Consider the following 26,328-nt stretch of genomic DNA (forward strand, 5'->3'; position numbering starts at 1 on the left):
AATTATCTGCTAAATGGTTCACATACTTTGCCACTTGGGATATTGGATCATTTTTTAATAAAAAAAAAAAATTAGGTGCTATAATATTTTTAACTCCTTTATTTTTTTTTTCTTTATCTACTTTTAGGACTGTGTTGTAGTTGTAGGTCAGACTTATGCAAAAATATTGAAAATTCGAAAGGGTTCATTTACTTTTAAGCACCACTGTAACTGGAGAAGACGGTGACCAACATCTGGGTGGCATAGACTCCCCGTTGAGGCCTACCACCCTGGTCTCAGCGGTGTCTCTGGTCATCATCCTCATGGATGGACGCACAGCTCTTTTATACTAGGGAAGTCTTTCCTGTGGGTCACCTGATCCAGTCAAGTACACAAGGTCACTCCCCCTGCAAACCTTCCACCATACTTTGGTTCCACTTGATTTTGGCTGGGCAGCAGATGGCAGCCTCTCCTCATCAATGGCACCACCTGCAAGAGTTCTCCAGATATGTCATGGCTGGATGGACAGAACTGGAGGTGAGGACTCTAGAAATGTCTGTAGTGAGATTTATTCATGTGTCTCTCCATAACCAGGATTACACAGTAGTGAAGAAGACCTCTAGTGAGCGCTGTCAGGACCCTGTGTCTGAGGAATGGGGAAGACCCCTGAGCCCAATCCCAAGGCCTCCACCTCACCCCCTGATACATGGGGACATCAATGACCAGAAGATCCTAGAACTCACCTACAAGATGGTTGAGCTGCTGACTGGAGAGGTGACACTGCTGGGAATGCTGGGACATTACACAGTAACGCTATGAAGGAATCGGGATGACGGTATCATTGTATGTGTCAGGTTCCTATAAGGTGTCAGGATGTCTCCGTCTATTTCACCATGGAGGAGTGGGAGTATTTAGAAGGACACAGAGACCTGTACAAGGACGTCATAATGGAGGTTCCCCAGCCCCTCACATCACCAGGTACTAGACAGGACTAAATACACACGGCCTATAATTATCTGTATGTAAAGAATGAATTCACCCCCTCTGTGTTTCCTCCAGATCTATCCAGTAAGAGGACAACACCAGAGAGATGTCCCCGTCCTCTTCTTGCACAGGACTGTAAACAAGAAGATCCCAATGTTCCTCAGGATCATCAGGTAGATGGAGAGAAGGTGTCATGAGATCTCTCCTATGATGTGTAGACGGCTGTGAAGGTCTTGTGCTCAGTCTTGTTTTATCCACCAGTATTATATGTTTTATACTTGTGTAATGAGAACGGTGGAGATGGCAGGATTAGAGCTGATCATAGATGTGACTTCTCCATCTGTTGGTGACTTTTACAATATTTGTTTCAGGGTGAAGATCTGACCCATATTAATACTACAGAGACATATGTGAGGGGTGATGAGCGGTGTAAAGAGGAGATTTCTACATATGACAACCCAGGTGAGTAGTGACCACTAAATGCAGAGAAGTCATAGATTTTACTGTAGTTATATGTTGAATGTCTAGCGGCCGTACCGGTCCTGGAAGAACAGTCTAGTGAGAAGCCAAACCGTTTTGAAGTCAACAAGAAATATGTAGGCAGGTCAGGAAAGGATTTAGAAGTAGGGTCCGGTAATAATCTACTCAAAACCGGGTAACAACTTAGCTCTGGTAATAACAGATTGGCTAATTTGACTCTTACACAATGAGCTAAGTGACCCTGTGAATTTAGTGCAGCATCTCCACCAGCGCAACCATGGACTATATTGTGAAGGCTGGTTAGAAAAGTGACAGTGCAGGAGCATGCCAGTACAAGAACATTACAGAGTAGTCATGGTGAGACGTGACATGGCAGCACATGAAGTTCTTCTATGTACAAAGGTGTTTCTCTATACCTTCTGGACACCATTGATTATTGATACACTGCTTTACGTGATGTGTTGTATGAGCTCCCTTGGGAAGAATAAACATCTTGATGCAGAAATGAGCAAACTTTTTTGAAATGACCATACTGCTAAGAATAAAGATCATTTTATCCTCACTGCATGCGGGCGCCAGGCACCATAATAACACTGTTAGCCTGCATATTGACTACATATTTGCAGGTTAACAATGTTATTTCCGGTGACGGGTTCCCTTTCACATAGCACAAAAATGCACCAATAAAAATGCTCACAAGCTGGGGGTAGAACGGGTTCAATAGCTAGTCCTGATATATGGGCCAATATCCTTGTATATGCTCCCCCCAACCTAGTATATGTTCCCACGACACGGTATATGCTCCCCCATCGTTGTATATTCTCCTCTAGCCTGGTATATGCTCTCCCTTCCTGGTATATGTTCGCCCACCCTGATATACGCTCCCCCATTCTGGTATATTCTCCCCCAGCCTGGTATATGTGCCACCCATCCCGATTTTCTATACATACATACATACATACTTACAAACAAACCAAAAAACAATTAACCTTTCCCCCGCTTCCCTGGTGCGTGTTGCCTGCGTTAAGTATTTAAATTTTGTTGAAGACACTGTGTGAATTTGTCTTCAATAAAATAGCACCGGAGATCGCGCCATGTGCAGGTTGCTGATTGCGGCCCAACACTCCTCCGCCAGCCTCACCGGAGCTTGCGGTAAGTCCTCACGTAGTCGGTCAGCACTTACGCATACCGCAATCTCCAGCGCTACACTCCTCCTCCATCCTCATCGTCCGCCCTGTCACCTCTATTAACGCTGGATGTGTTCTTCTGACTCCGGCCACACTGCACAGGTGCAGTCTATACAGGCTTCGGACAGAAGGACGCATTCAACGCTACATTATGGATACAGTCATGTCAACAATTTTGTCTGGCCCGGAGATATCCGTGTCCATGTTTCTCCTTCGCCTCATTGGGGGACACAAGACCATAGGTGTTACCTGCTACCACTAGGAGGCTGACGCTAAGTTAATACAAAGACAGCTAGCTCCTCCCCTGCAGTATACACCCTCATGCTGGCTCCAAGAGAAGCAGTTCATGCTTAGTGTCCGTAGGAGGCACACGGGTCTGGTCTTCAGACCAAAAACTTTTTTTGTTTTAACTTTTAATTCTTAAGATTTTTACCTGGATAAAGGGGCGACGGATCCTTTCAAGGCTCCGATCTCCCCAAACCAACAACAGGCGAGCACTTGGAGTGTCGCCTCCACGTACCCTCTTCTGTGATGTGGGATGCCATGTCTGGGCTGATTTTTTTTTTTTTTTTTTTTTTTAAAGGAGTGACGGATCCTTTCAAGGCTCTGATCTCCCCGCAACATTAACAGGCGAGGACATGGAATGTCGCCTCCATGTACCTTCTTCTGCAGCCAGGCCTAATGCCGGACAACCGGCTCTGTACACCAGGATTGAACCCCTTGGATGCACAGAGGCACCCTCTGTTTTGGTGTCTGTGCAGCCCCCACTGCTCCACCACTGTTTAGCGGATGAAGCAAGGAGGCGGACGGTTCCCCTCTATCTCCCTTTGAAAGGGAGAGTGGATTGAGGGTTTTTAACCTTATCCCTGCACCGTCCAAAAATCACCAGCAATAGCAGCTGCACAACGAATGTTCCTGCGCACAGCAAAGGAACCTGCAGCATCGTCAGAAGGACATTTCCAGCCTCTCCGGGTAAGTGTTGAGAAGGGGGAGGGGGTCTGGGCACAGGCAGCAGACTCTTCCTGGCGGGGGGGCGTTTTTTAGGCCTTGGTAAAAATTTAGTCCCTGGCTTTGGCCTTGTACATGCCGCAGCCAAAGCTCCGCCCCCGCTATGACGCTTTCTGGCAGCTCTGCCCACTTTTCTGACTCCTCATTCTGAACGAGAGGCGCCCCATGAAATCTTGTCAGCTATCTTCCTACACCCTGTCGCAAGCTGACAGGACCTCCGGATGCTCAGGAAGCCTCCTGTTTGCCCAGATAGCGACGCGGAGCGTGATTCTTGTGGCTGGGACACAGGACCTGGGTAAGGAGCGTTGCCATTAGCGCTCTCTCCCTTTCAGTATCTTATCCTCTGTAGGAACCCTTATTAAGGGGGCACATAGGAGTATATCATGGCATCAGGCACCTAAAAATTCTCATAAGACTGTCTTTTTCACTTCATGTAACTCCTGCCAGTCTGAATTTCCAAAAGCTCAGAGTTCACGGCTCTACAAAGCCTGTGATTCCCAAATGCACTCAGGACCCCCGCTGACACTGCCCAGTGTCCTTAGTCCCCCTGAGTGGGTCTCGTCTCTGTCGCAATCTATAACTTCTCTGGCCAAAGCACTTGAATCCCTTCAGTATCCCTTCTGGGGATCAAGCGTTTGCACGTCTGAAGCAGAGGGACCCTCCCCTAGACGGGAACGGTCAGCTACCAGGGGCTGCACACAATCTAGAAACATACAAGCATTTTTTAGGAATCTGATCCGTAGTACGTCTCCATACAATCACGTGCCATGGTGTCCGTGAGCTCCGTTTCTCGTTCTCCCTCTCCAGACGTTGGTAGCGAACTTGATTGTGAGTATGAATCAGACGTCTCCTTAGATCCGGATTCGCCAGATTTTCAGAGGACGGTTGTGTCGGGATATAGTTAATCGGCACAGGGAGTGACCGGATAAGCGCTTTACAGGACGAAAACCGCCTGAGGCGAAATACCCTTTCTCAGCCGATCTGAGAAAAGATTGGGTCGAGTCCCCTGTAGTAAATAAACTCCCACCTGAAGAAGACGGTGTTTACCGTTGAAACGCATTGTGGTAAACTACATATGTTGTCAGAGTTTCCTTTTACGCTCCTGGGACTGATTTCTGTTTGACATATGAGTCCCCTGTAGTAGACCCGCTAGTCTCTCGCCTGGCACCCAAAACCCTTCTATCCCTGCCGGACGGATCATCTATTAAAAATCCCTCAGACCGCCAGATAGAAAATTTGACTCGATCTGTGTTCGAGGCCTCAGGTGCGGCTTTATATCCTTCCTTCGCCGCAGCGTGGGTAGCTAAAGTATTGGTTTCCTGGTCAGAGACCTTGGCTAATTCTATTCAGAACAGTAATCTTCCTCTGGAAACAGCGCAGCTGGCTAGCCAAATTTCTCAGGCAGGAGATTACCTGGTACACGCTTCTTTGGATGCGCCCAACTGTGCGGCTCTATTGGCGGCAAATGCCATCACAATCAGAAGGTCTTTATGGCTCAGAGAATGGAAGGCGGATTCTGCGTAAAAAAAAAAGTCTGACATCTCTTCCTTACCAGAGTGGGTGTTTGTTTGGAGACAAGCTGGATCATCTTATCTCGAATGCTAAGGGAGGAAAGAGCAAATTTCTTTCCCAGCAGAGGCTTAGGCATCCCTTTCGGCATCAGCAACAAATCTGTTTCCGATCCTTTTGCGCCAATCCAAGTTGGTCCACTACCTCTTCAGGATCAGGATGCTCTCCTCACAAGAACAGAGGATCCCGGGCATCCTTTAGGTCCAATCAGCAATGGAAGGACTGGCCCAAACAGTCTGAAACTAAAGGTACCTTCACACGAAACGACATTATAACGATATCGCTAGCAATCCGTGACGTTGCAGCGTCCTCGCTAGCGATATCGTTTCGTTTGACACGCAGCAGCGATCAGGATCCTGCTGTGATGTCGCTGGTCGCTGAATAAAGTCCAGAACTTTATTTGGTCGTCCGATCGCTGTGTATCGTTGTGTTTGAAAGCAAAAGCAACGATACCAGCGATATTTTACACTGGTAACCAGGGTAAACATCGGGTTACTAAGCGCAGGGCCGCGCTTAGTTACCCGATGTTTACCCTGGTTACTAGCGTAAAATGTAAAAAAAACAAACAGCACATACTCACATTGCGTCCCCTGCAGTCTGCTTCCTCCTCTGACTCAGCGCCGCAAAGTGAAAGTGAAAGCAGCACAGCGGTGACGTCACCGCTCTGCTCTCACTGTACGGCGCTCAGTCAGTCAGGAAGTGGACGCAGGGGGACGTGAATGTAAGTATGTGCTGTTTGTTTTTTTTAGATTTTACGCTGGTAACCAGGGTAAACATCGGGTTACTAAGCGCGGCCCTGCGCTTAGTTACCCGATGTTTACCCTGGTTACCAGGGGACCTCGGCATAGTTGATCGCTGGAGAGCGGTCTGTGTGACAGCTCTCCAGCGACCAAACAGCGACGCTGCAGCGATCGACATCGTTGTCGCTATCGCTGCAGCGTCGCTTCGTGTGAAGGTACCTTAAGATCTAGGTCCCACAGATTTTCCACCCAGTGACTCATGGGGTTATCTGGTTGACACCAGCAGGGTCTGGCTCTCAGTGGTTCACAACGAATGGGTCAGAGACCTGGTGTCTTCTGGATACAAAATAGATTTTTCTTCTCGTCCCCGGCTCGTTTCTTACTTTCCCGACTTCCAGCATCAAGGGCAAAGGCTCTTTGTGCCGCGATGTCGTCATTGTCCCAGAAAACAAAAGGTTAGAGGGATTCTACTCCAACCTATTTGTTGTCCCAAAAAAGGACGGATAAGTGAGACCCATACTAATAATAATCTTTATTTTTCTATAGCGCTAACATATTCCGCAGCGCTTTACAGGTTGCACACATTATCATCACTGTCCCCGTTGGGGCTCACAATCTAGATTCCCTATCTATCCCCATTCTTTGGAATGTAGGAGGAAACCCACGCAAACACAGAGAGAGCATACAAACTCTTTGCAGATGTTGTCCTGGGTGGGATTAGAGCCCAGGACCCCAGCGCTGCAAGGCTGCAGTGCTATCCACTGTGCCACCGTGCTGCCATACTAGACCTCAAACTTCTAAACAAGTTTGTCAAGGTCTCTCATTTGCTCATGGAGTCTCTGCATTCGGTCATCACCTCAATGGAAAAAGCTGAGTTTCTAGCATCCATCGACATTCGAGATGCTTACCTGCACTTCCCGATTTTTCCCTCCCCACCAAAGGTTCCTGCATTTCGCCATTCGCGAACAGCATTTTCAATTCATGGCCTTGCGTTTTGGCCTCACTACCACGCCAGGGTTTTCACAAAGGTCTTGGCAGCTGTCGTGCCCATCCTTCACTCTCGGAGTGTGGTCGTCCTACCCTATCTGGAGGACCTCTTGGTCAAGGGACCGTCTTTCCACAAATACGGAGAGTCCGTTCGTATCACTTGCGATACTCTTTCTCGTCTGGGTTGCCAGATAACCTTAGCCAAGTCTTCCCCCCCATTCCAGCTCAGCAGATATCATTTTTAGGCATGACCCTGAACACCTTGTGATGGTTGGTGATTCTCCCTCAACACAAGGTCCTAGCCCTTCAGCAAGGAGCCCGCGCACCATCCCCTCATTCCATCCGCTCTGTGATGAGGCTACTGGGGAAAATGGTGGCGGCAATGGAAGCAGTTCCTTTCACACAGATGCACCTCCGTCCCCTACAGCATGTGCTTCTAGTTGCTTGGGACAGGAACCCTTTCTCCCTCAACTGGGTCAGGACTCTCAGATGGTGGACATTGAGTTCTTCCCTCTACCAGGGAAAGTCCTTTCTCCCGATTCAATGGCTAGTGGGAAGAAAAACGTTTGACTCTAACATGAAGCCAAAAAATATACTGATGAGGGATATGAGGTGCGGCATAGAAGACCCAAGAAAACATACTCAGAAGGGAGGTAAGAAAATTTCTAAAACAATCCACAGGGAGAAGATTGGAACAAAACAAAATCCTCTATACTGCATGCTCGCAAACGCCAGAAGCCTGACAAACAAGATGGAAGAACTAGAAGCAGAAATATCTACAACTACAACAACTATGACATAGTGGGAATAACCGAGACATGGTTAGATGAAAGCTATGACTGGGCAGTTAACTTACAGTCTGTTTTAGAAAGGATCGTAAAAATCAGAGAGGAGGAGGGGTTTGTCTCTATGTAAAGTCTTGTCTAAAATCCACTTTAAGGGAGGATATTAGCAAAGGAAATGAGGATGTCGAGTCCATATGGGTCGGAATACATGGAGGGGAAAATAGTAAGAAAATTCTCATTGGGGTCTGTTACAAACCCCCAAATATAAAAGAAATCATGAAAAGTATACTACTAAGGCAGATAGATGAAGCTGCAACTCATAATGAGGTCCTTGTCATGGGGGACTTTAACTACCGGGATATTAACTGGGAAACAGAGACCTGCGAAAACCATAAAGACAACAGGTTTCTGCTACTAACCAAGATAAATTATCTTTCACAATTGGTGCAGAAACCAACCAGAGGAGCAGCACTTTTAGACCTAATACTATCTAATAGACCTGACAGAATAACAAATCTGCAGGTGGTCGGGCATCTAGGAAGTAGCGACATCAATATTATACAGCTTAACTTGTCTTTCGCTAGGGGGACTTTTCAGGGAGTCACAAAAACACTGAACTTTAGGAAGTCAAAGTTTGACCAGCTTAGAGATGCCCTTAATCTGGTTGACTGGGACAATATCCTCTGAAATAAGAATACAGATAATAAATGGGAAATGTTTAAGAACATCCTAAATAGGCACTGTAAGTGGTTTATACCTTGTGGGAATAAAAGGACAAGAAATAGGAAAAACCCAATGTGGCTAAACAAAGAAGTAAGAGGGGCAATTAACAGTAAAAAGAAAGCATTTAAACTACTAAAGCAGGATGGCACCATTGAAGCTCTAAAAAAAATCAAAAAGTGAAAGTGTAGGCCCCTTAAAAAAATTGTGAGGAAAGAATGGTTGTAGATGACAAGGAAAAAGCTAATATATTAAACACCTTCTGCTCCACGGTGGAAAATGAAATGCTAGGTGTAATGCAGAGAGACAAAGAAAACCCTATATTAAGGGTCACCAATCTAACCCAAGAGTAGGTGCAAAACCGACTAAATAAGATTAAAATAGATAAATCTCCGGGTCCGGATGGCATACACCCATGAGTACGAAGAGAACGAAGTAATGTAATAGACAAGCCATTATTTATTATATTTAGGGACTCTATAGCGATGGGGTCTGTTCCAAAGGACTGGCGCATAGCAATTGTGGTGCCAATATTCAAAAAGGGCTCTAAAAGTGAACCTGGAAATTATAGGCCAGTAAGTCTAACCTCTACTGTTGGTAAAATATTTGAAGGGTTTCTGAAGGATGTTATTCTGGATTATCTCAATGAGAATAACTGTTTAACTCCATATCAGCATGGGTTTATGAGGAATCGCTCCTGTCAAACCAATCTAATCAGCTTTTATGAAGAGGTAAGCTATAGCCTGGACCAAGATGAGTCAATGGAAGAGGTATATCTTGATTTTTCCAAAGCATTTGATACTGTGCCCCACAAGAGGTTGGTACACAACATGAGAATGCTGAGTCTGAGGGAAAATGCATGTAAATGGGTTAGTAACTGGCTTAGTGTTAGAAAGCAGAGGATGGTTATAAATGGTATATTCTCTAACTGGGTCACTGTGACCAGTGGGTACCGCAGGGGTCCGTGTTGGGACCTATTCTCTTCAACGCATTTACTAACGATCTGGTAGAAGGTTTACACAGTAAAATATCGATACTTGCAGATGATACAAAACTATTTAAAGCAGTCAATACAAGACAAGATTCTGTAGTATTCTGCTACAGATGGATCTGGATAAGTTGGAAACTTGAGCCGAGAGGTGGCAGATGCGGTTTAACAGTGATAAATGTAAGGTTATACATATGGGAAGAAGGAATCAATATCACCATTACACACTGAATGGGAAACCACTGGGTAAATCTGACATGGAGAAGGACTTGGGGATCCTAGTTAATAATAAACTTACTTGGAGCAGCCAGTGCCAGGCAGTGGCCGCCAAGGCAAATAGGATCATGGGGTGCATTAAAAGAGGTCTGGATACACATGATGAGAACATTATACTGCCTCTGTACAAATCCCTGGTTAGACCGCACATGGAGTACTGCGTACAGTTTTGGGCACCGGTGCTCAGGAAGGATATAATGGAACTAGAGTACAAAGAAGGGCAACACAACTAATAAAGGGGATGGAGGAACTACAATACCCAGAGAGATTAGCAAAATTAGGATTATTTAGTCTGGGATTTGTGAAAGATATGGTCCTTTTACTAGAACAGTTGATGGAAAAATGTCCAGTGCCCCCACAATAGAGACACAGATTCTTGGTACGCAGCCTCTCCTTCTCTACTACAGAGAGAGGTTTACGGATTACACCGATTTGCATAAGTTCAGGAAGAGTTTCCTTTTTCTGTTGTATTTTTTTTTAATACTGATTGAGTAAAGAGTAGTTAGGGGTGTTTCCAAACACTCGCAGCCTTTCCTTTCTTCGTTCAGTGAGTCTCTGATCAATTCGGATGCATAGCTGAATAAAGTCCTCCAAATTATCAGGGGTCTCAACCCTTGCAAGTTCATCTTTGATTAGCTCTGATAATCCTCGGCAAAATTGACTTCTCTGGGCAGCCAAATTCCATGTGGTGTCTGCCACCCAGCGGCGGAATTCAGAGGTATATTGAGCTACAGAGCACAGCCTTTGACATAGGTTATGCAATTTGGTTTCAGCTGTCGCACAATGATTTGGGTCATCAAACACTTGGTCCATAGCAGTGATGAAAGAGACTAAGTCATTTAGGAGGTCAGAGTTCTTCTCCAAATAAGGTGAGGCCCATGCAAGCACCTCATCAGTCAGGAGATTAATGATAAACAGCAGAACCCTTTTATTGTCACTGGTAAACAGAGAAGAATGCATCTGGAAATAGATATGACATTGATTTAGGAATCCATGGTAGTGATAATGACCTCCCCCCTGAAATTTGCAGGCAGCGTAATGCGTGTGTTTGATTCCAGGCCAGAGTTGCACAATTCCAGAAGTTGCCTCTGCAACTCAATAATTTCCTTTTTCTGACCCTACACCTTTGTCTGCAACTTGAAAATTTCTCTTGGTAGGTGGTACCAAAGTTCTGAAGTTCAGCAACTTGTTGCCTCAGTTGGGCTGCAAAGGACTCCATGTATTCTGCTACAGACTGACCTGTTTGGAGTAGTGATAATGCAACCACTAAGGACAGCACCGGGCAGGTAGTGTAGTCTGGAATAGCCAAGGAGTCGATCCACAGGAACAGCAATGTAGTTTGAAGGAATTAAGTAGGAATCATAGTCAAGAAAGCCAGGGGTCGTTTGCCAAGAGCAGCAGTGTCGTTTGAAGGAATAAGCCGGAATCATAGTCAAGGAAGCCAGCGGTCATTTACCAGGAGCAGCAGTATCATTTAAAGGAATAGCAGGTGGAAGGAAGCATGACTAACAGCAGGTAGCTCAATAATCACACAAGGAACTGAGAGCAAGGCTATGTTTAAATAGGGTGTGCAATCAGAATGAACCAGTCAGGAACTCGGGGTGGTAACCAACAGGAAGCTCAGGAAGGTGACATCAGCAACATCATGGGTTCAAATATTTGGATGGGCATGGAACTGTCCAGCGAGCTGAATAGCTCAGAAGGAAGAGCTGCCGACTGGTGCACAACAGCTCCTAGCCTCGAATCCGGACAGGTACTGTTTGCACTGATCCCCGACGCTGCTGGGTGTTGAGGCCCGCTCACATCGTTGTCCTCTGCTCTGCCTGCGATCAGCTGGAGCAGGGGACAATATTGAGATTGTATTCAGCCCCACCATCTATATAGTGTAAAATAAAATAATCTCATTATAGTCACCTTAAGGGCTCATACTCATCTGCGAGGAAAAGAGACGAGAGCAATCCAATAAAAAATCAGACCGCACTTTGATCAGTGTTATTCTATGGGCATGCTGCGACTACTCTTGTCAAAGTCAATGGGTGTGAGAAAAAAATTGCATGTCTTTCGGACCATGCGACTGCCGTCCGATTTTTACACACCCATGTCTTTGAAAATCTGGCAATTCATCTGCTGCATACAGAAAAAATCACAGCGTGACCCAGCAGAATAGAATAGATAGCTATGAAGATGTCAGTCACATATAGAATTAATACAGTGTGTGTGCAGCTTACTCTAAATGTATTTTATTACTTACTAAATTATTTTCTGAAAAAAAAAAAAAAAAACTGGCGTGGGGTCCCCCAACAATTTATTAACCAACAGAGGGAAAGCAGACAGGTGGGGGCAGATATTTATAGCCTGGGAAGGGAGTAATACTCATGGATCTTCCCAGGATATTATCTGCTCACAGCTGTATACATAGAATAGATAGATGTCAGTCACATATATAACTAGTACAATGCGTGTGCAGTTTACTGTACATGTATTTAATTAAATGATTATTTTTCTGAAAAAAATTACATGGGCTTAATTTTCATAACCAGCAGAGAGAAAACTGACAGCTGTGTGCTGATGTTTATAGCCTGGGAAGGGAGTAATACTCATAGAGCTTCCCAGGCTATTAATATCAGCTCTTAGTTGCTGCTGAGAGATGATATTTTTAGTCTGGAAAGGGGACAGTATACAGTGTCCCTTCCCAGGCTACGAATATCAGCCCGCAGCTGTCTGCCTAGCCTTTGCTGGTTATTAATTATAGGGCAACCCTGCGTCATTTTTTTGGAGGGGTCCCCATTATAATAACCAGTAAAGGCTAAGTACACAACTGAGAGCTGATATTAATAGCATGGGAAGCTCTATGGGTGTTACCCCCTTCCCACGCTATAAACATCAGCCCACATCTGTTAGCTTTCCCTCTTCTGGTTATGAAAATTAAGCCCATGCAATTTTTTCAGAAAAATAATCATTTCATTAAATACATGTACAGTAAATTGTACACTCATTGTACGAATTATATCTGTGACTGACATCTTTGTCTATCCTATGTGTATATACTGTATGCAATCTAATGTCGGGTCCTGCTGTGATTTTACTGTACACGGCAGATGAATTGCTGGTTTTTCATCAATCTATATTTGTATGTATATATACATACCGTATATACTCATGTATAAGCCAAGATTTTCAGTACAATTTTTTTTTTTTTGCTGAAAAAGCCCCCCTCTGCTTATACACGAGTCACAGTCCAAAAAGCCGGCGGGGGAGGCGGAGCAGCGGGTGACAGGAGCCGGCGGCTATTGCACAGTGACAGCTGCAGCCGCCGGCTAACAGAAGAGATCATACTCACCCTTCGTCGCTGCATTTCCATTGTCCTGGTGCCGGTGGCCAGTGGCATATCCAGGGGGGGGGGGCAGCCGGGGCATGTGCCCCGGGCGCAGCCGACAGGGGGGCAACAGTGGGCCGCCTGATGATGCGGCGGTCCAAGGAGGCTCCTTGTCGAGTCATACCCAGGGGTCAGCAGGGGAGGGGGAGCGGGGGCTGTCTAATTATACTCACCTACTCCTGGCACGGTCCCTGGCTTCCCCGGTGCCCCAGCTTCTTCCTGTACTGAGCGGTCACATGGTACCGCTCATTACAGTAATGAATATGCAGCTCCACCTCCCATAGAGGTGGAGCCGCATATTAATTACTGTAATGAGCAGTAACGGTGACCGCTCAATACAAGAAGAAGCTGCCAGCTCCGGGGAAGCAGGGACTGCACAGCGCCAGGAGCAGGTGAGTATAACGGGGAATGGAGCGCAGCGCTGAGCGATATTCACCTGCTCCTCGTTCCAGCCGCCGCTCCGTCTTCTGCTGTGACGCTGAGGTCAGAGGGCGCAGTGATGTGGTTAGTGCGCTCCCTCTGCCTGAACGTCAGAGCAGAAGACGCTGAAGATGGAGTGGAGGCTGGAATGAGGAGCGGTGAATATTGAAAGTGCCGGGGGCCTGAGCGACGAGAGGTGAGTATGTAATTTTTTTTTTTTTTTTTATCGCAACAACATCAAATGGGGCAAGTATGTATGTATGGAGCATCTTATGGGGCCATAAACTTTGTGCAGCACTATATGGGGCAGGTGTCTGTATGGAGCCATAATCAACGTTTGTGCAGCACTATATGGGAACAGAAAAAAAACAAATACCTAAAAAAAGATACCTTTATTGGAAACTATTAAAAACTTTTTGACAATTAACCACAAACCCACATCCAAAGAGGTAATAGTAAATACTGGGCCCCTACTATACCCTGTTACTCCCTAGTATACCCTTCCTAGCAGTGGAGGTTGGCACCCTATCTTGTACGCAAAGTGGCGCCCCCACTCACCGACGGCTCGCCCTGGATGTAAACTATTGAACCCTAACACTAATCTAGTCCAACCAAATAAATAAAAGGGTACAATAACACAGCGTGCCGTAGGAGAAAAGGAAGGAAGGTAGGATTAAGAACCGTACGGGCCGGTGTCTATCCCTAAACAAACCAACTGTAAAGAGAAAGAGCCAAGTACAATATACTTATTCACATGAGTAATAAGTTGAACTCCAATTTGACAAGCAAAAGAAACTAGGGTGAAGAAAAGAAGAGGGATAAAGGCCTATACTAGCTGGCCCTTGGTCAGCCCTACGGACGCTGTCCCTGCCTGCGTTGCGTTGAGGCATCCTTTTATCATGTGGACTCCAGATAAGCTGTGTTTTCTTTGATTATTGTGGCTCACTATGTTTGCTGGGCAATATGTACTTTTTGGGATTTGTGCAATAGGGAAGAGCTGAAATAGTTATTATTTTGCTTCAGCTGCAGTGTTGTTCTGTGCACCCTAATGAGGTTTCACATGTATATTTTTGTGTGTTATCCGGGTTTAAATTGTTTGTGTTGACCTCTTAGATCCCAATATAGGTCATTGTGTGGTTTTTGTAGGTTGTGCAATTGTGAAGAGTCGCAGTATAGTTTCTTGTATCTGTTGTGAGGTAATTTCCTCTGACTTTGGCGGCCGTTGTCTTGCGAGTATCTGCATGACTCAAAAACAGTTCTTTCATTTTTTCCTCCTAAACTGGATTTGTAGGACTATATTAGCATAACAACTTCGTAGTTCACCATATGCCTTTATTCATGTTTACTTGTAAGCCTACTTTAAACTTATCAATCTGTGTTTAAACTGTCCTTTGCACTCTTTTCCCATCTAGTATTTCTATACACGTGGTTCCCTCGCCACCTTTATCAGGGAAGGGTGTGAGGGCTGACGTGTAGGGTTATTGAGGGTTAGCCGACGGGAGCGGGGGCGCCACTGATGTTGTTATAGGGTGCCAACCTCCGCTGTCAGGCAGGGACAGCGTCAGTAGGGCTGACCAAGGGCCAGCTAGTATAGGCCTTTATCCCTCTTCTTTTCTTCACCCTAGTTTCTTTTGCTTGCCAAATTGGAGTTCAACTTATTAGTCATGTGAATAAGTATATTGTACTTGGCTCTTTCTCTTTACAGTTGGTTTGTTTAGGGATAGACACCGGCCCGTACGGTTCATAATCCTACCTTCCTTCCTTTTCTCCTACGGCACGCTTTGTTATTGTACCCGTTTATTTATTTGGTTGGACTAGATTAGTGTTAGGGTTCAGTAGTTTACATCCAGGGCGAGCCGTCGGTGAGTGGGGGCGCCACTTTGCGTACAAGATAGGGTGCCAACCTCCACTGCTAGGAAGGGTATACTAGGGAGTAACAGGGTATAGTAGGGGCCCAGTATTTACTATTACCTCTTTGGATGTGGGTTTGTGGTTAATTGTCAAAAAGTTTTTAATAGTTTCCAATAAAGGTATCTTTTAAGTATTTGTTTTTTTTCTGTTTGAGTATTATATTACCATACCATTATATTTAAAAAAACAAACAAAAAAATTCTGCAGCACTATATGGGGCAAGTGTCTGTATGGAGCATCTATGGGGCCATAACGTTTGTGCAGCACTATATAGGGCAAGTGTCTGTATGGAGCATCTTATGGGGCCATAATTAACGTTTGTGCAGCACTATATGGGGCAAGTGTCTGTATGGAGCATCTTATGGGGCCATAATTAACGTTTGTGCAGCACTATATGGGGCAAGTGTCTGTATGGAGCATCTTATGGGGCCATAATTAACGTTTGTACAGCACTATATGGGGCAAGTGTCTGTATGGAGCATCTTATGGGGCCATAATTAACGTTTGTGCAGCACCACTATATGGGGCAAGTGTCTATATGGAGCATCTTATGGGGCCATAATCAACGTTTCTGCAGCACTATATTGGGCATATGCGTCTATGGAGCATCTTATGGGGCATTATTAACCTTTATGCAGGATTATATGGGTCTCCTGATTCAACATGGATATTCAAAAACACTTAATCTACTGATGTCTCAATTAATTTTACTTTTATTGCTATTTTAACATTATGGGGATTCAGGAATGTACCTTGGCTTGCTCATACATTTTCGATAGAGTTAAGGTTCAAATGAGGGAGGTTTGGGGGGGGCGCCAAACTGATCCTTTGCCCCGGGTGCAGGAAAGGCTAGATACATCTCTGCCGGTAGCTCTCCTCTCCTGTGCTGAGCGGTCACGTGGTACCGCTCATTAAGGTAATGAATATGGATGCGTCTCCTTTCCCATAGGCGAGGAGAGCATATTCATTACCTTAACCCCTTTACCCCCAAGGGTGGTTTGCACGTTAATGACCGGGCCAATTTTTACAATTCTGACCACTATCCCTTTATGAGGTTATAACTCTGGAACGCTTCAACGGATCTTGGCGATTCTGACACTGTTTTCTCATGACATATTGTACTTCATGATAGTGGTAAAATTTCTTCGATATAACTTGCGTTTATTTGCGAAAAACGGAAATTTGGCGAAAATTTTGAAAATTTCGCAATTTTCCAACTTTGAATTTTTATGCCCTTAAATCAGAGATATGTCACGCAAAATACTTAATAGCTAACATTTCCCACATTTCTACTGTACATCAGCACAATTTAGCAACCAAAATTTTTTTTTTGTTAGGGCGTTATAAGGGTTAAAAGTTGACCAGCAATTTCTCATTTTTACAACACCATTTTTTTTTTAGGGACCACATCTCATTTGAAGTCATTTTGAGGGGTCTATATGATAGAAAATACCCAAGTGTGACACCATTCTAAAAACTGCACCCCTCAAGGTGCTCAAAACCACAATCAAGAAGTTTATTAACCCTTCAGGTGTTTCACAGGAATTTTTGGAATGTTTAAATAAAAATTAACAGTTAACTATTTTTTTGCACAAAATTTATTTCAACTCCAATTTGTTTTATTTTACCAAGGGTAACAGGAGAAAATGGACCCCAAAAGTTGTTGTCCAATTTGTCCTGAGTACGCTGATACCCGATATGTGGGGGTAAACGACTGTTTGGGCGCATGGCAGAGCTCGGAAGGGAAGGAGTGCCGTTTGACTTTTCAATGCAAAATTGACTGGAATTGAGATGGGACACCATGTCGCGTTTGGAGAGCCCCTGATGTACCTAAACATTAAACCCCCCCACAAGTGACACCATTTTGGAAAGTAGACCCCCTAAGGAACGTATCTAGATGTGTTTTGAGAGCTTTGATCCCCCAAGTGTTTCACTACAGTTTATAACGCAGAGCTGTGAAAATAAAAAAAAATTTTTTTTGTCCAAAAATGATTTTTTAGCCCCCAGTTTTGTATTTTCACAAGGGTAACAGGATAAATTGGACCCCAAAAGTTGTTGTCCAATTTGTCCTGAGTACGCTGATACCCCATATGTGGGGGGAACCACTGTTTGGGCTCATGGCAGAGCTCGGGAGGGAAGGAGCGACATTTGGAATACAGACTTAGATAGATTGGTCTGCAGGCTGTTGTGAATTCTGCTCTTGGGTTCCCTCCGGTGGTTGTTGGTGGTAATGCAGTTGTCCCTGGGCTGCAATCCTGGTCAGGTGTCTCTGCTGATTGCAGTTCTGACTGGGGTATTTAGGTGTGCAGGATTCATTAGTCCTTGCCAGTTATCCATTGTTCATGGAGGTTTTGCATCTCTGTCTGGTTCCTCCTGCCCTGCTGCCAAATCAGCAAAGATAAGTGTCTGGTTATTGTTTCTGCAGCACACATGCTGTGTGCTTTACAATTCAGTACTATTCATTGTTTTTTCTGTCCAGCTTAGACTGTGTTAGGATTTTCTCAGTCAAGTTGGATTCTCAGGAGATGCAGATATACATTCCATGTCTTTAGTTAGATGGTGGAATTTTTGTATTATCTGCTGTGGATATTTTTAGGGTTTTAATACTGACCGCTTAGTATTCTGTCCTATCCTTTCCTATTTAGCTAGAGTGGCCTCTTTTGCTAATTCCTGTTTTCTGCCTGCGTGTGTCTTTCCCCTCCTACTCACAGTCAATATTTGTGGGGGGCTGCTGTTGTGGATTCTGTTTGTGGGCTCCCTCTGGTGGTTACTGCTGGTACTGGGTGACTTTGGTGGGTTGCGGCCTTTGGTTTCCACCTGTCCATCAGTGGCTGGGTGTTTCCTATTTTACCTGGCCTTTCTGTCATTTCCCTTGCCGGCTATCAATGTATTCAGATGTGCTCTGTTTGGTTCCTGCCTACCTGCTCCCAGATCTTTCAGGATAAGCTAAGTGCTGATTTTCAGTTGTTTGGTTTTTTGTCCAGCTTGCTTATTATGTCTCTATGCTAGCTGGTAGCTCTAGTGGACTGAGGTTCTCCCCATGTGCCATGAGTTGGCACATGGGTTCTTGTAATCTCAGGATGGTTTTTTTGATTAGGGTTTTTTGCTGACCGCTCAGTCCCCTTTTGTATCGTTCTGCTTTCTAGTTTACAGCGGGCCTCAATTTGCTAAAACTATATATAATCTCTATGTGTGTGCCTTCCTCTCATTTCACCGTCAATACATGTGGGGGGCAACTATATCTTTTGGGGTTCATTCCGCTGGAGGCAAGTGAGGTCTTTATTTTCTCTGCAGTGCTAGTTAGCTCTTAGGCTGGTGCGTGGCGTCTAGAACCAACGTAGGCACGCTCCCTGGCTATCTCTAGTTGCTTTTGTCAGGCGTAGGGCAGCGGTCAGCCCAGGTTCCATCACCCTAGAGCTCGTCCGTGATATATTTGTACTTTGCTTGCCCTGTGCTATCCCTAGCCATTGGGATTCATGACAGTATAGCCGGCCCACAAAGTGTTAATTGTTTGGGCTGAAGCAGGAGAAAGAGAAGTGTTTAAGGGAATTTTTTTTTTTTTTTTTTCCCTTCAGAGTTTTGCTGCCTAGCCCTTAATTGCTGTCTAGCTGCTTCTTACCTCCTCTTAACCCTTGAATGGCTCTGATCTTAGCTGTTTAACATGGATGTCCAGAATTTGGCTTCCAGCCTGAGTAATCTCGCGGCAAAAGTTCAAAACATACAGGATTTTGTTGTTCACACTCCCATGTCTGAACCTAAAATTCCTATTCCAGAGTTCTTTTCTGGAGATAGATCTACCTTCCTGAATTTCAGGAACAATTGTAAATTGTTTCTTTCTTTAAAATCTCGCTCCTCTGGAGACCCTGCTCAACAGGTCAAGATTGTAATATCTTTCCTGCGGGGCGACCCTCAGAATTGGGCATTTGCATTGGCACCAGGGGATCCTGCATTGCTCAGTGTGGATGCGTTTTTTCTGGCATTGGGATTGCTCTATGAGGAACCTAACCTGGAGATTCAGGCTGAAAAGGCTTTATTAGCCCTCTCTCAGGGGCATGATGAAGCGGAGATATATTGTCAGAAGTTTCGGAAATGGTCGGTGCTTACTCAGTGGAATGAGTGCGCCCTGGCTGCAAACTTCAGAAATGGTCTTTCTGAGGCCATTAAGGATATTATGGTGGGGTTCCCTACGACTACAGGTCTGAATGAGTCTATGGCTATGGCCATTCAGATTGATCGGCGTTTACGGGAGCGCAAACCCGTGCACCAGTTGGCGGTGTCTTCTGAACAGGCACCTGAGACTATGCAATGTGATAGAATTCAGTCCAGAAGTGAACGGCAAAATTATAGGCGGAAAAATGGATTGTGTTTCTATTGTGGTGATTCAGCTCATGTTATATCAGCATGCTCTAAACGCACAAAAAGGGTTGATAAATCTTTTGCCATTGGTACTCTGCAGCCTAAGTTCATTTTGTCTGTGACTCTGATTTTTTCACTGTCTTCCATTTCCGTCGATGCCTATGTGGATTCGGGCGCTGCCCTGAGTCTTATGGATTGGTCATTTGCTAAACGCTGCGGTTTTAGTCTGGAACCTCTGGAAGTTCCTATTCCTCTGAAGGGAATTGACTCTACACCATTGGCTATGAATAAACCGCAGTATTGGACACAAGTGACCATGCGCATGACTCCCGTTCATCAGGAGGTGATTCGCTTCCTTGTTCTTTATAATTTACATGATGTACTAGTGCTTGGTCTGCCATGGTTACAAACTCATAATCCTGTCCTGGACTGGAAAACAATGTCTGTGTTAAGCTGGGGATGTCAGGGGGTTCATGATGATGCACCTCCTATTTCTATCGCTTCATCTACTCCTTCTGAGATCCCTGCGTTTTTGTCTGACTATAGGGATGTTTTTGAGGAGCCTAAGCTCAATTCGCTCCCTCCGCATAGAGATTGTGACTGTGCTATAGAATTGATTCCTGGCAGTAAGTTCCCTAAGGGTCGTTTATTTAATCTGTCACTGCCAGAGCATACTGCTATGCGGAATTATGTTAAGGAGTCCTTGGAAAAGGGACATATTCGTCCATCTTCGTCCCCTCTGGGAGCAGGTTTTTTTTTTTGTGGCAAAAAAAGATGGTTCCCTGAGGCCTTGTATAGATTATCGCCTTCTGAATAAGATTACAGTCAAGTATCAGTATCCATTGCCATTATTGACTGATTTGTTTGCTCGCATTAAGGGGGCTAGGTGGTTCACTAAGATAGATCTTCGCGGTGCGTATAATCTGGTGCGGATAAAACAGGGTGATGAGTGGAAAACCGTATTTAATACGCCTGAGGGCCATTTTGAGTATTTGGTAATGCCTTTTGGACTCTCCAATGCTCCGTCAGTCTTTCAGTCCTTTATGCACAATATTTTCCGTGAATATCTGGATAAGTTTATGATTGTGTATTTGGATGATATTTTGGTGTTTTCTGATGACTGGGAGTCTCATGTTCTACAGGTCAGGAAGGTGTTTCAGGTTCTGCGGGCCAATTCTCTGTTTGTGAAGGGCTCAAAGTGTCTCTTCGGAGTCCAGAAGATTTCTTTTTTGGGGTACATTTTTTCTCCTTCTACTATTGAGATGGATCCCGTCAAGGTTCAGGCGATTTGTGACTGGACACAACCTACATCTGTTAAGAGCCTTCAGAAGTTCTTGGGGTTTGCTAATTTTTATCGTCGGTTCATTGCTAATTTTTCCAGTATTGTTAAACCTTTGACTGATTTGACTAAAAAGGGTGCTGATGTTGCTGATTGGTCTCCTGCGGCTGTGGAGGCCTTTCAGGAACTTAAGCGCCGGTTTTCTTCTGCTCCTGTGTTGTGTCAACCAGATGTTTCACTTCCTTTTCAGGTTGAGGTTGATGCTTCCGAGATTGGAGCGGGGGCGGTTTTGTCACAGAGAAGTTCTAATGGCTCGGTGATGAAGCCATGTGCATTCTTCTCTAGAAAATTCTCGCCCGCCGAGCGCAATTATGATGTGGGTAATCGGGAGCTTTTGGCCATGAAGTGGGCATTTGAGGAGTGGCGTCATTGGCTTGAGGGTGCTAAACATCGTGTGGTGGTCTTGACTGATCACAAGAATCTCATTTACCTTGAGTCTGCCAGGCGTTTGAATCCTAGACAGGCTCGTTGGTTGTTGTTTTTTTCTCGTTTCAATTTCGTGGTTTCATACCTGCCAGGTTCAAAGAATGTGAAGGCAGATGCTCTTTCCAGGAGTTTTGTGCCTGACTCTCCTGGAGACTCTGGGCCTACTGGTATCCTTAGGGATGGGGTAATATTGTCCGCCGTATCCCCAGACTTGCGACGTGCATTGCAGGAGTTTCAGGTGGATAAACCGGATCGTTGTCCACCAGAAAGACTGTTTGTTCCGGATGATTGGACCAGTAGAGTCATCTCCGAGGTCCATTCTTCTGTGTTGGCTGGTCATCCTGGAATATTTGGTACTAGAGACTTGGTGGCCAGGTCTTTTTGGTGGCCTTCCTTGTCTAGGGATGTGCGTACCTTTGTGCAGTCTTGTGAAGTGTGTGCTCGAGCTAAGCCTTGCTGTTCTCGGGCCAGTGGGTTGTTGTTATCCTTGCCCATCCCGAAGAGGCCTTGGACGCACATTTCCATGGATTTTATTTCTGATCTCCCGGTTTCTCAGAAAATGTCCGTTATCTGGGTTGTGTGTGACCGCTTTTCTAAGATGGTTCATTTGGTGCCCTTGCCTAAGTTGCCTTCCTCCTCTGAGTTGGTCCCTTTATTTTTTCAGAACGTGGTTCGTTTGCATGGGATTCCGGAGAATATCGTTTCTGACAGGGGATCCCAGTTTGTGTCTAGATTTTGGCGGACGTTTTGTGCCAAGATGGGCATTGATTTGTCTTTCTCGTCTGCATTCCATCCTCAGACGAATGGCCAGACGGAGCGAACTAATCAGACCATGGAAACTTATTTGAGGTGTTTTGTTTCTGCTGATCAAGATGACTGGGTTGCTTTTTTGCCACTGGCCGAATTTGGTCTTAATAATCGGGCTAGTTCGGCCACGTTGGTCTCTCCTTTTTTTTGTAATTCGGGGTTTCATCCTCGTTTTTCCTCTGGTCAGGTGGAGCCTTCGGATTGTCCTGGAGTGGACGTGGTGGTGGACAGGCTACATCAGATTTGGAATCAGGTGGTGGACAATTTGAAGTTATCTCAGGAGAAGACTCAGCAGTTTGCTAATCGCCGTCGCCGCGTGGGTCCCCGACTTCTTGTTGGGGATTTGGTGTGGTTGTCTTCTCGTTTTGTCCCTATGAAGGTCTCTTCTCCTAAGTTCAAGCCTCGGTTCATCGGTCCTTATAGGATCTCGGAGATTCTTAACCCTGTATCTTTTCGTTTGGATCTCCCAGCATCGTTTGCTATTCATAATGTGTTCCATCGGTCGTTGTTGCGGAGGTATGAGGTGCCCGTTGTTCCTTCGGTTGAGCCTCCTGCTCCGGTGCTGGTGGAGGGAGAATTGGAGTATGTTGTTGAGAAGATCTTGGATTCTCGTGTTTCCAGACGCAAACTCCAGTATTTGGTTAAGTGGAAGGGTTATGGTCAGGAGGATAATTCCTGGGTGGTCGCCTCCGATGTTCATGCGACTGATTTGGTCCGCGCCTTCCATAGAGCTCACCCTGATCGCCCTGGGGGTTCTCGTGAGGGTTCGGTGACCCCTCCTCAAGGGGGGGGTACTGTTGTGGATTCTGTTTGTGGGCTCCCTCTGGTGTTTACTGCTGGTACTGGGTGACTTTGGTGGGTTGCGGCCTTTGGTTTCCACCTGTCCATCAGTGGCTGGGTGTTTCCTATTTTACCTGGCCTTTCTGTCATTTCCCTTGCCGGCTATCAATGTATTCAGATGTGCTCTGTTTGGTTCCTGCCTACCTGCTCCCAGATCTTTCAGGATAAGCTAAGTGCTGATTTTCAGTTGTTTGGTTTTTTGTCCAGCTTGCTTATTATGTCTCTATGCTAGCTGGTAGCTCTAGTGGACTGAGGTTCTCCCCATGTGCCATGAGTTGGCACATGGGTTCTTGTAATCTCAGGATGGTTTTTTTGATTAGGGTTTTTTGCTGACCGCTCAGTCCCCTTTTGTATCGTTCTGCTTTCTAGTTTACAGCGGGCCTCAATTTGCTAAAACTATATATATCATCTCTATGTGTGTGCCTTCCTCTCATTTCACCGTCAATACATGTGGGGGGCAACTATATCTTTTGGGGTTCATTCCGCTGGAGGCAAGTGAGGTCTTTATTTTCTCTGCAGTGCTAGTTAGCTCTTAGGCTGGTGCGTGGCGTCTAGAACCAACGTAGGCACGCTCCCTGGCTATCTCTAGTTGCTTTTGTCAGGCGTAGGGCAGCGGTCAGCCCAGGTTCCATCACCCTAGAGCTCGTCCGTAATATATTTGTACTTTGCTTGCCCTGTGCTATCCCTAGCCATTGGGATTCATGACAGGCTGCCTATCCTTTGGGGTTCTGCTCTGAGGCAAGATAGTTTTCCCATTTCCATCTAAAGGGATATTTAGTCCTCCGGCTGTGTCGAGGTGTCTAGGATGTGTTAGGTACACCCCACGCCTACTTCTAGTTGCGGTGTCAGTTTAGGGTTTCCGGTCAGTACAGGTTCCACCTACTCCAGAGAAAGTCTCATGCTGCTCCAAGGTCACCGGATCATAACAGTACAACTGGCCAATAATGAGTTAAATGCATCTCAGAAGAAGGGAAGAAAGGTGTTGAGCTATTTTTTTTTTTTTGTCTGCTTTGTCTTTTCTTCCCTCTTTTTCTCTGGGTGGCTGAGGAGTCTTGTGCTAGCATGGATGTTCAGGGATTAGCTTCTCGTGTAGACCAGCTTGCTGCTAGGGTACAGGGTATTTCTGATTATATTGTTCAGACTCCGGTTTTAGAGCCTAAGATTCCTACTCCTGATTTTGTTTTTGGGTGACAGGTCCAAATTTTTGAGTTTTAAAAACGACTGTAAACTGTTTTTTGCTCTGAGACCTCGATCCTCTGGTGATTCCATTCAGCAGGATAAAATTGTCATCTCCCTGCTGCGTGGCGATCCTCAGGATTGGGCATTTTCCCTGGAATCTGGAAATCCGGCCTTGCTTAATGTAGACGCCTTTTTTCAGGCTTTAGGATTATTATATGATGAACCAAATTCTGTGGATCAAGCGGAGAAGACCTTGTTGGCCCTGTCTCAGGGTCAAGAAGCGGCAGAAATGTATTGTCAGAAATTTAGAAAATGGTCTGTGTTGACTAAATAGAATGATGATGCTTTGGCGGCAATTTTCAGAAAGGGTCTTTCTGAATCCGTTAAAGATGTTATGGTGGGCTTTCCCACGCCTTTCGGTCTGAGTGATTCTATGTCTCTGGCAATTCAGATTGATCGGCGTTTGCGGGAGCGCAGAACTGTGCGCGCTGTGGCGTTGTCCTCAGAGCAGATGCCTGAGCCAATGCAGTGTGATAGGATTCTGTCTAGAACGGAACAACAAGGATTCAGACGTCAGAATAGGTTGTGTTTTTATTGTGGCGATGCTTCTCATGTCATTTCAGTCTGCCCTAAGCGTACAAAGAGGATCGCTGGTTCATTTACCATCAGTACTGTACAACCTAAATTTCTGTTATCTGTGTCCTTGATCTGCTCATTGTCATCATTTTCTGTCATGGCGTTTGTGGATTCAGGCGCCGCCTTGAGCTTAATGGACTTTAAGTTTGTCAGGCGTTGTGGTTTTCCCTTGCAGGTTGCAGCAGATTTGGGCTCATGTGGTGGACAATTTGGTGTTGTCTCAGGAGGAGGCTCAACGTTTTGCTAACCGTCTTCGGTGTGTTGGTTCCCGGCTTCGGGTTGGGGATCTGGTCTGGTTGTCTTCCCGTCGTGTTCCTATGAAGGTTTCTTCCCCTAAGTTTAAGCCTCGGTTTATTGGTCCTTATAGGATTTCTGAGATTATTAATCCAGGGTGTCTTTTCGTTTGGCCCTTCCGGCCTCTTTTGCTATCCATAATGTCTTCCATAGATCTTTATTGCGGAAATATGTGGTGCCAGTTGTTCCCTCTGTTGATCCTCCGGCCCCTGTGTTGGTTGATGGGGAGTTGGAGTATGTGGTTGAGAAGATTTTGGATTCTCGCTTTTCGAGGCGGAGGCTTCAGTACCTTGTCAAATGGAAGGGTTATGACCAGGAGGATAATTCTTGGGTTTTTGCCTCTGATGTCCATGCTGCTGATTTGGTCTGTGCCTTTCATCTGGCTCGTCCTGATCGGCCTGGGGGCTCTGGTGAGGGTTCGGTGACCCCTCCTCAAGGGGGGTACTGTTGTGAATTCTGCTCTTGGGTTCCCTCCGGTGGTTGTTGGTGGTAGTGCAGTTGTCCCTGGGCTGCAATCCTGGTCAGGTGTCTCTGCTGATTGCAGTTCTGACTGGGGTATTTAGGTGTGCAGGATTCATTAGTCCTTGCCAGTTGTCCATTGTTCATGGAGGTTTTGCATCTCTGTCTGGTTCCTCCTGCCCTGCTGCCAAATCAGCAAAGATAAGTGTCTGGTTATTGTTTCTGCAGCACACATGCTGTGTGCTTTACAATTCAGTACTATTCATTGTTTTTTCTGTCCAGCTTAGACTGTGTTAGGATTTTCTCAGTCAAGTTGGATTCTCAGGAGATGCAGATATACATTCCATGTCTTTAGTTAGATGGTGGAATTTTTGTATTATCTGCTGTGGATATTTTTAGGGTTTTAATACTGACCGCTTAGTATTCTGTCCTATCCTTTCCTATTTAGCTAGAGTGGCCTCTTTTACTAAATCCTGTTTTCTGCCTGTGTGTGTCTGTCCCCTCCTACTCACAGTCAATATTTGTGGGGGGCTGCCTATCCTTTAAGGTTCTGCTCTGAGGCAAGATAGTTTTCCCATTTCC

At 45.4% G+C, this 26,328-nt stretch overlaps 1 protein-coding gene across 2 annotated transcripts in view; it reads left to right on the top strand.

Annotated features, from left to right (window-relative positions):
• LOC143768071 (uncharacterized) overlaps positions 1-26,328 on the top strand; it is a 79,577-nt gene that overhangs the window by 9,910 nt on the left and 43,339 nt on the right. For both annotated transcript variants that reach the window (XM_077256751.1, XM_077256752.1), the window contains exons 3-6: positions 574-753; positions 834-957; positions 1,039-1,136; positions 1,335-1,425. In XM_077256751.1, the coding sequence (XP_077112866.1) occupies positions 574-753; positions 834-957; positions 1,039-1,136; positions 1,335-1,425 (493 nt within the window). The remainder of the gene's footprint in view (positions 1-573; positions 754-833; positions 958-1,038; positions 1,137-1,334; positions 1,426-26,328) is intronic.

This window comes from Ranitomeya variabilis, chromosome 4 (genome assembly GCF_051348905.1).
Source record: "Ranitomeya variabilis isolate aRanVar5 chromosome 4, aRanVar5.hap1, whole genome shotgun sequence".
Classification (NCBI taxonomy): domain Eukaryota; kingdom Metazoa; phylum Chordata; class Amphibia; order Anura; family Dendrobatidae; genus Ranitomeya; species Ranitomeya variabilis.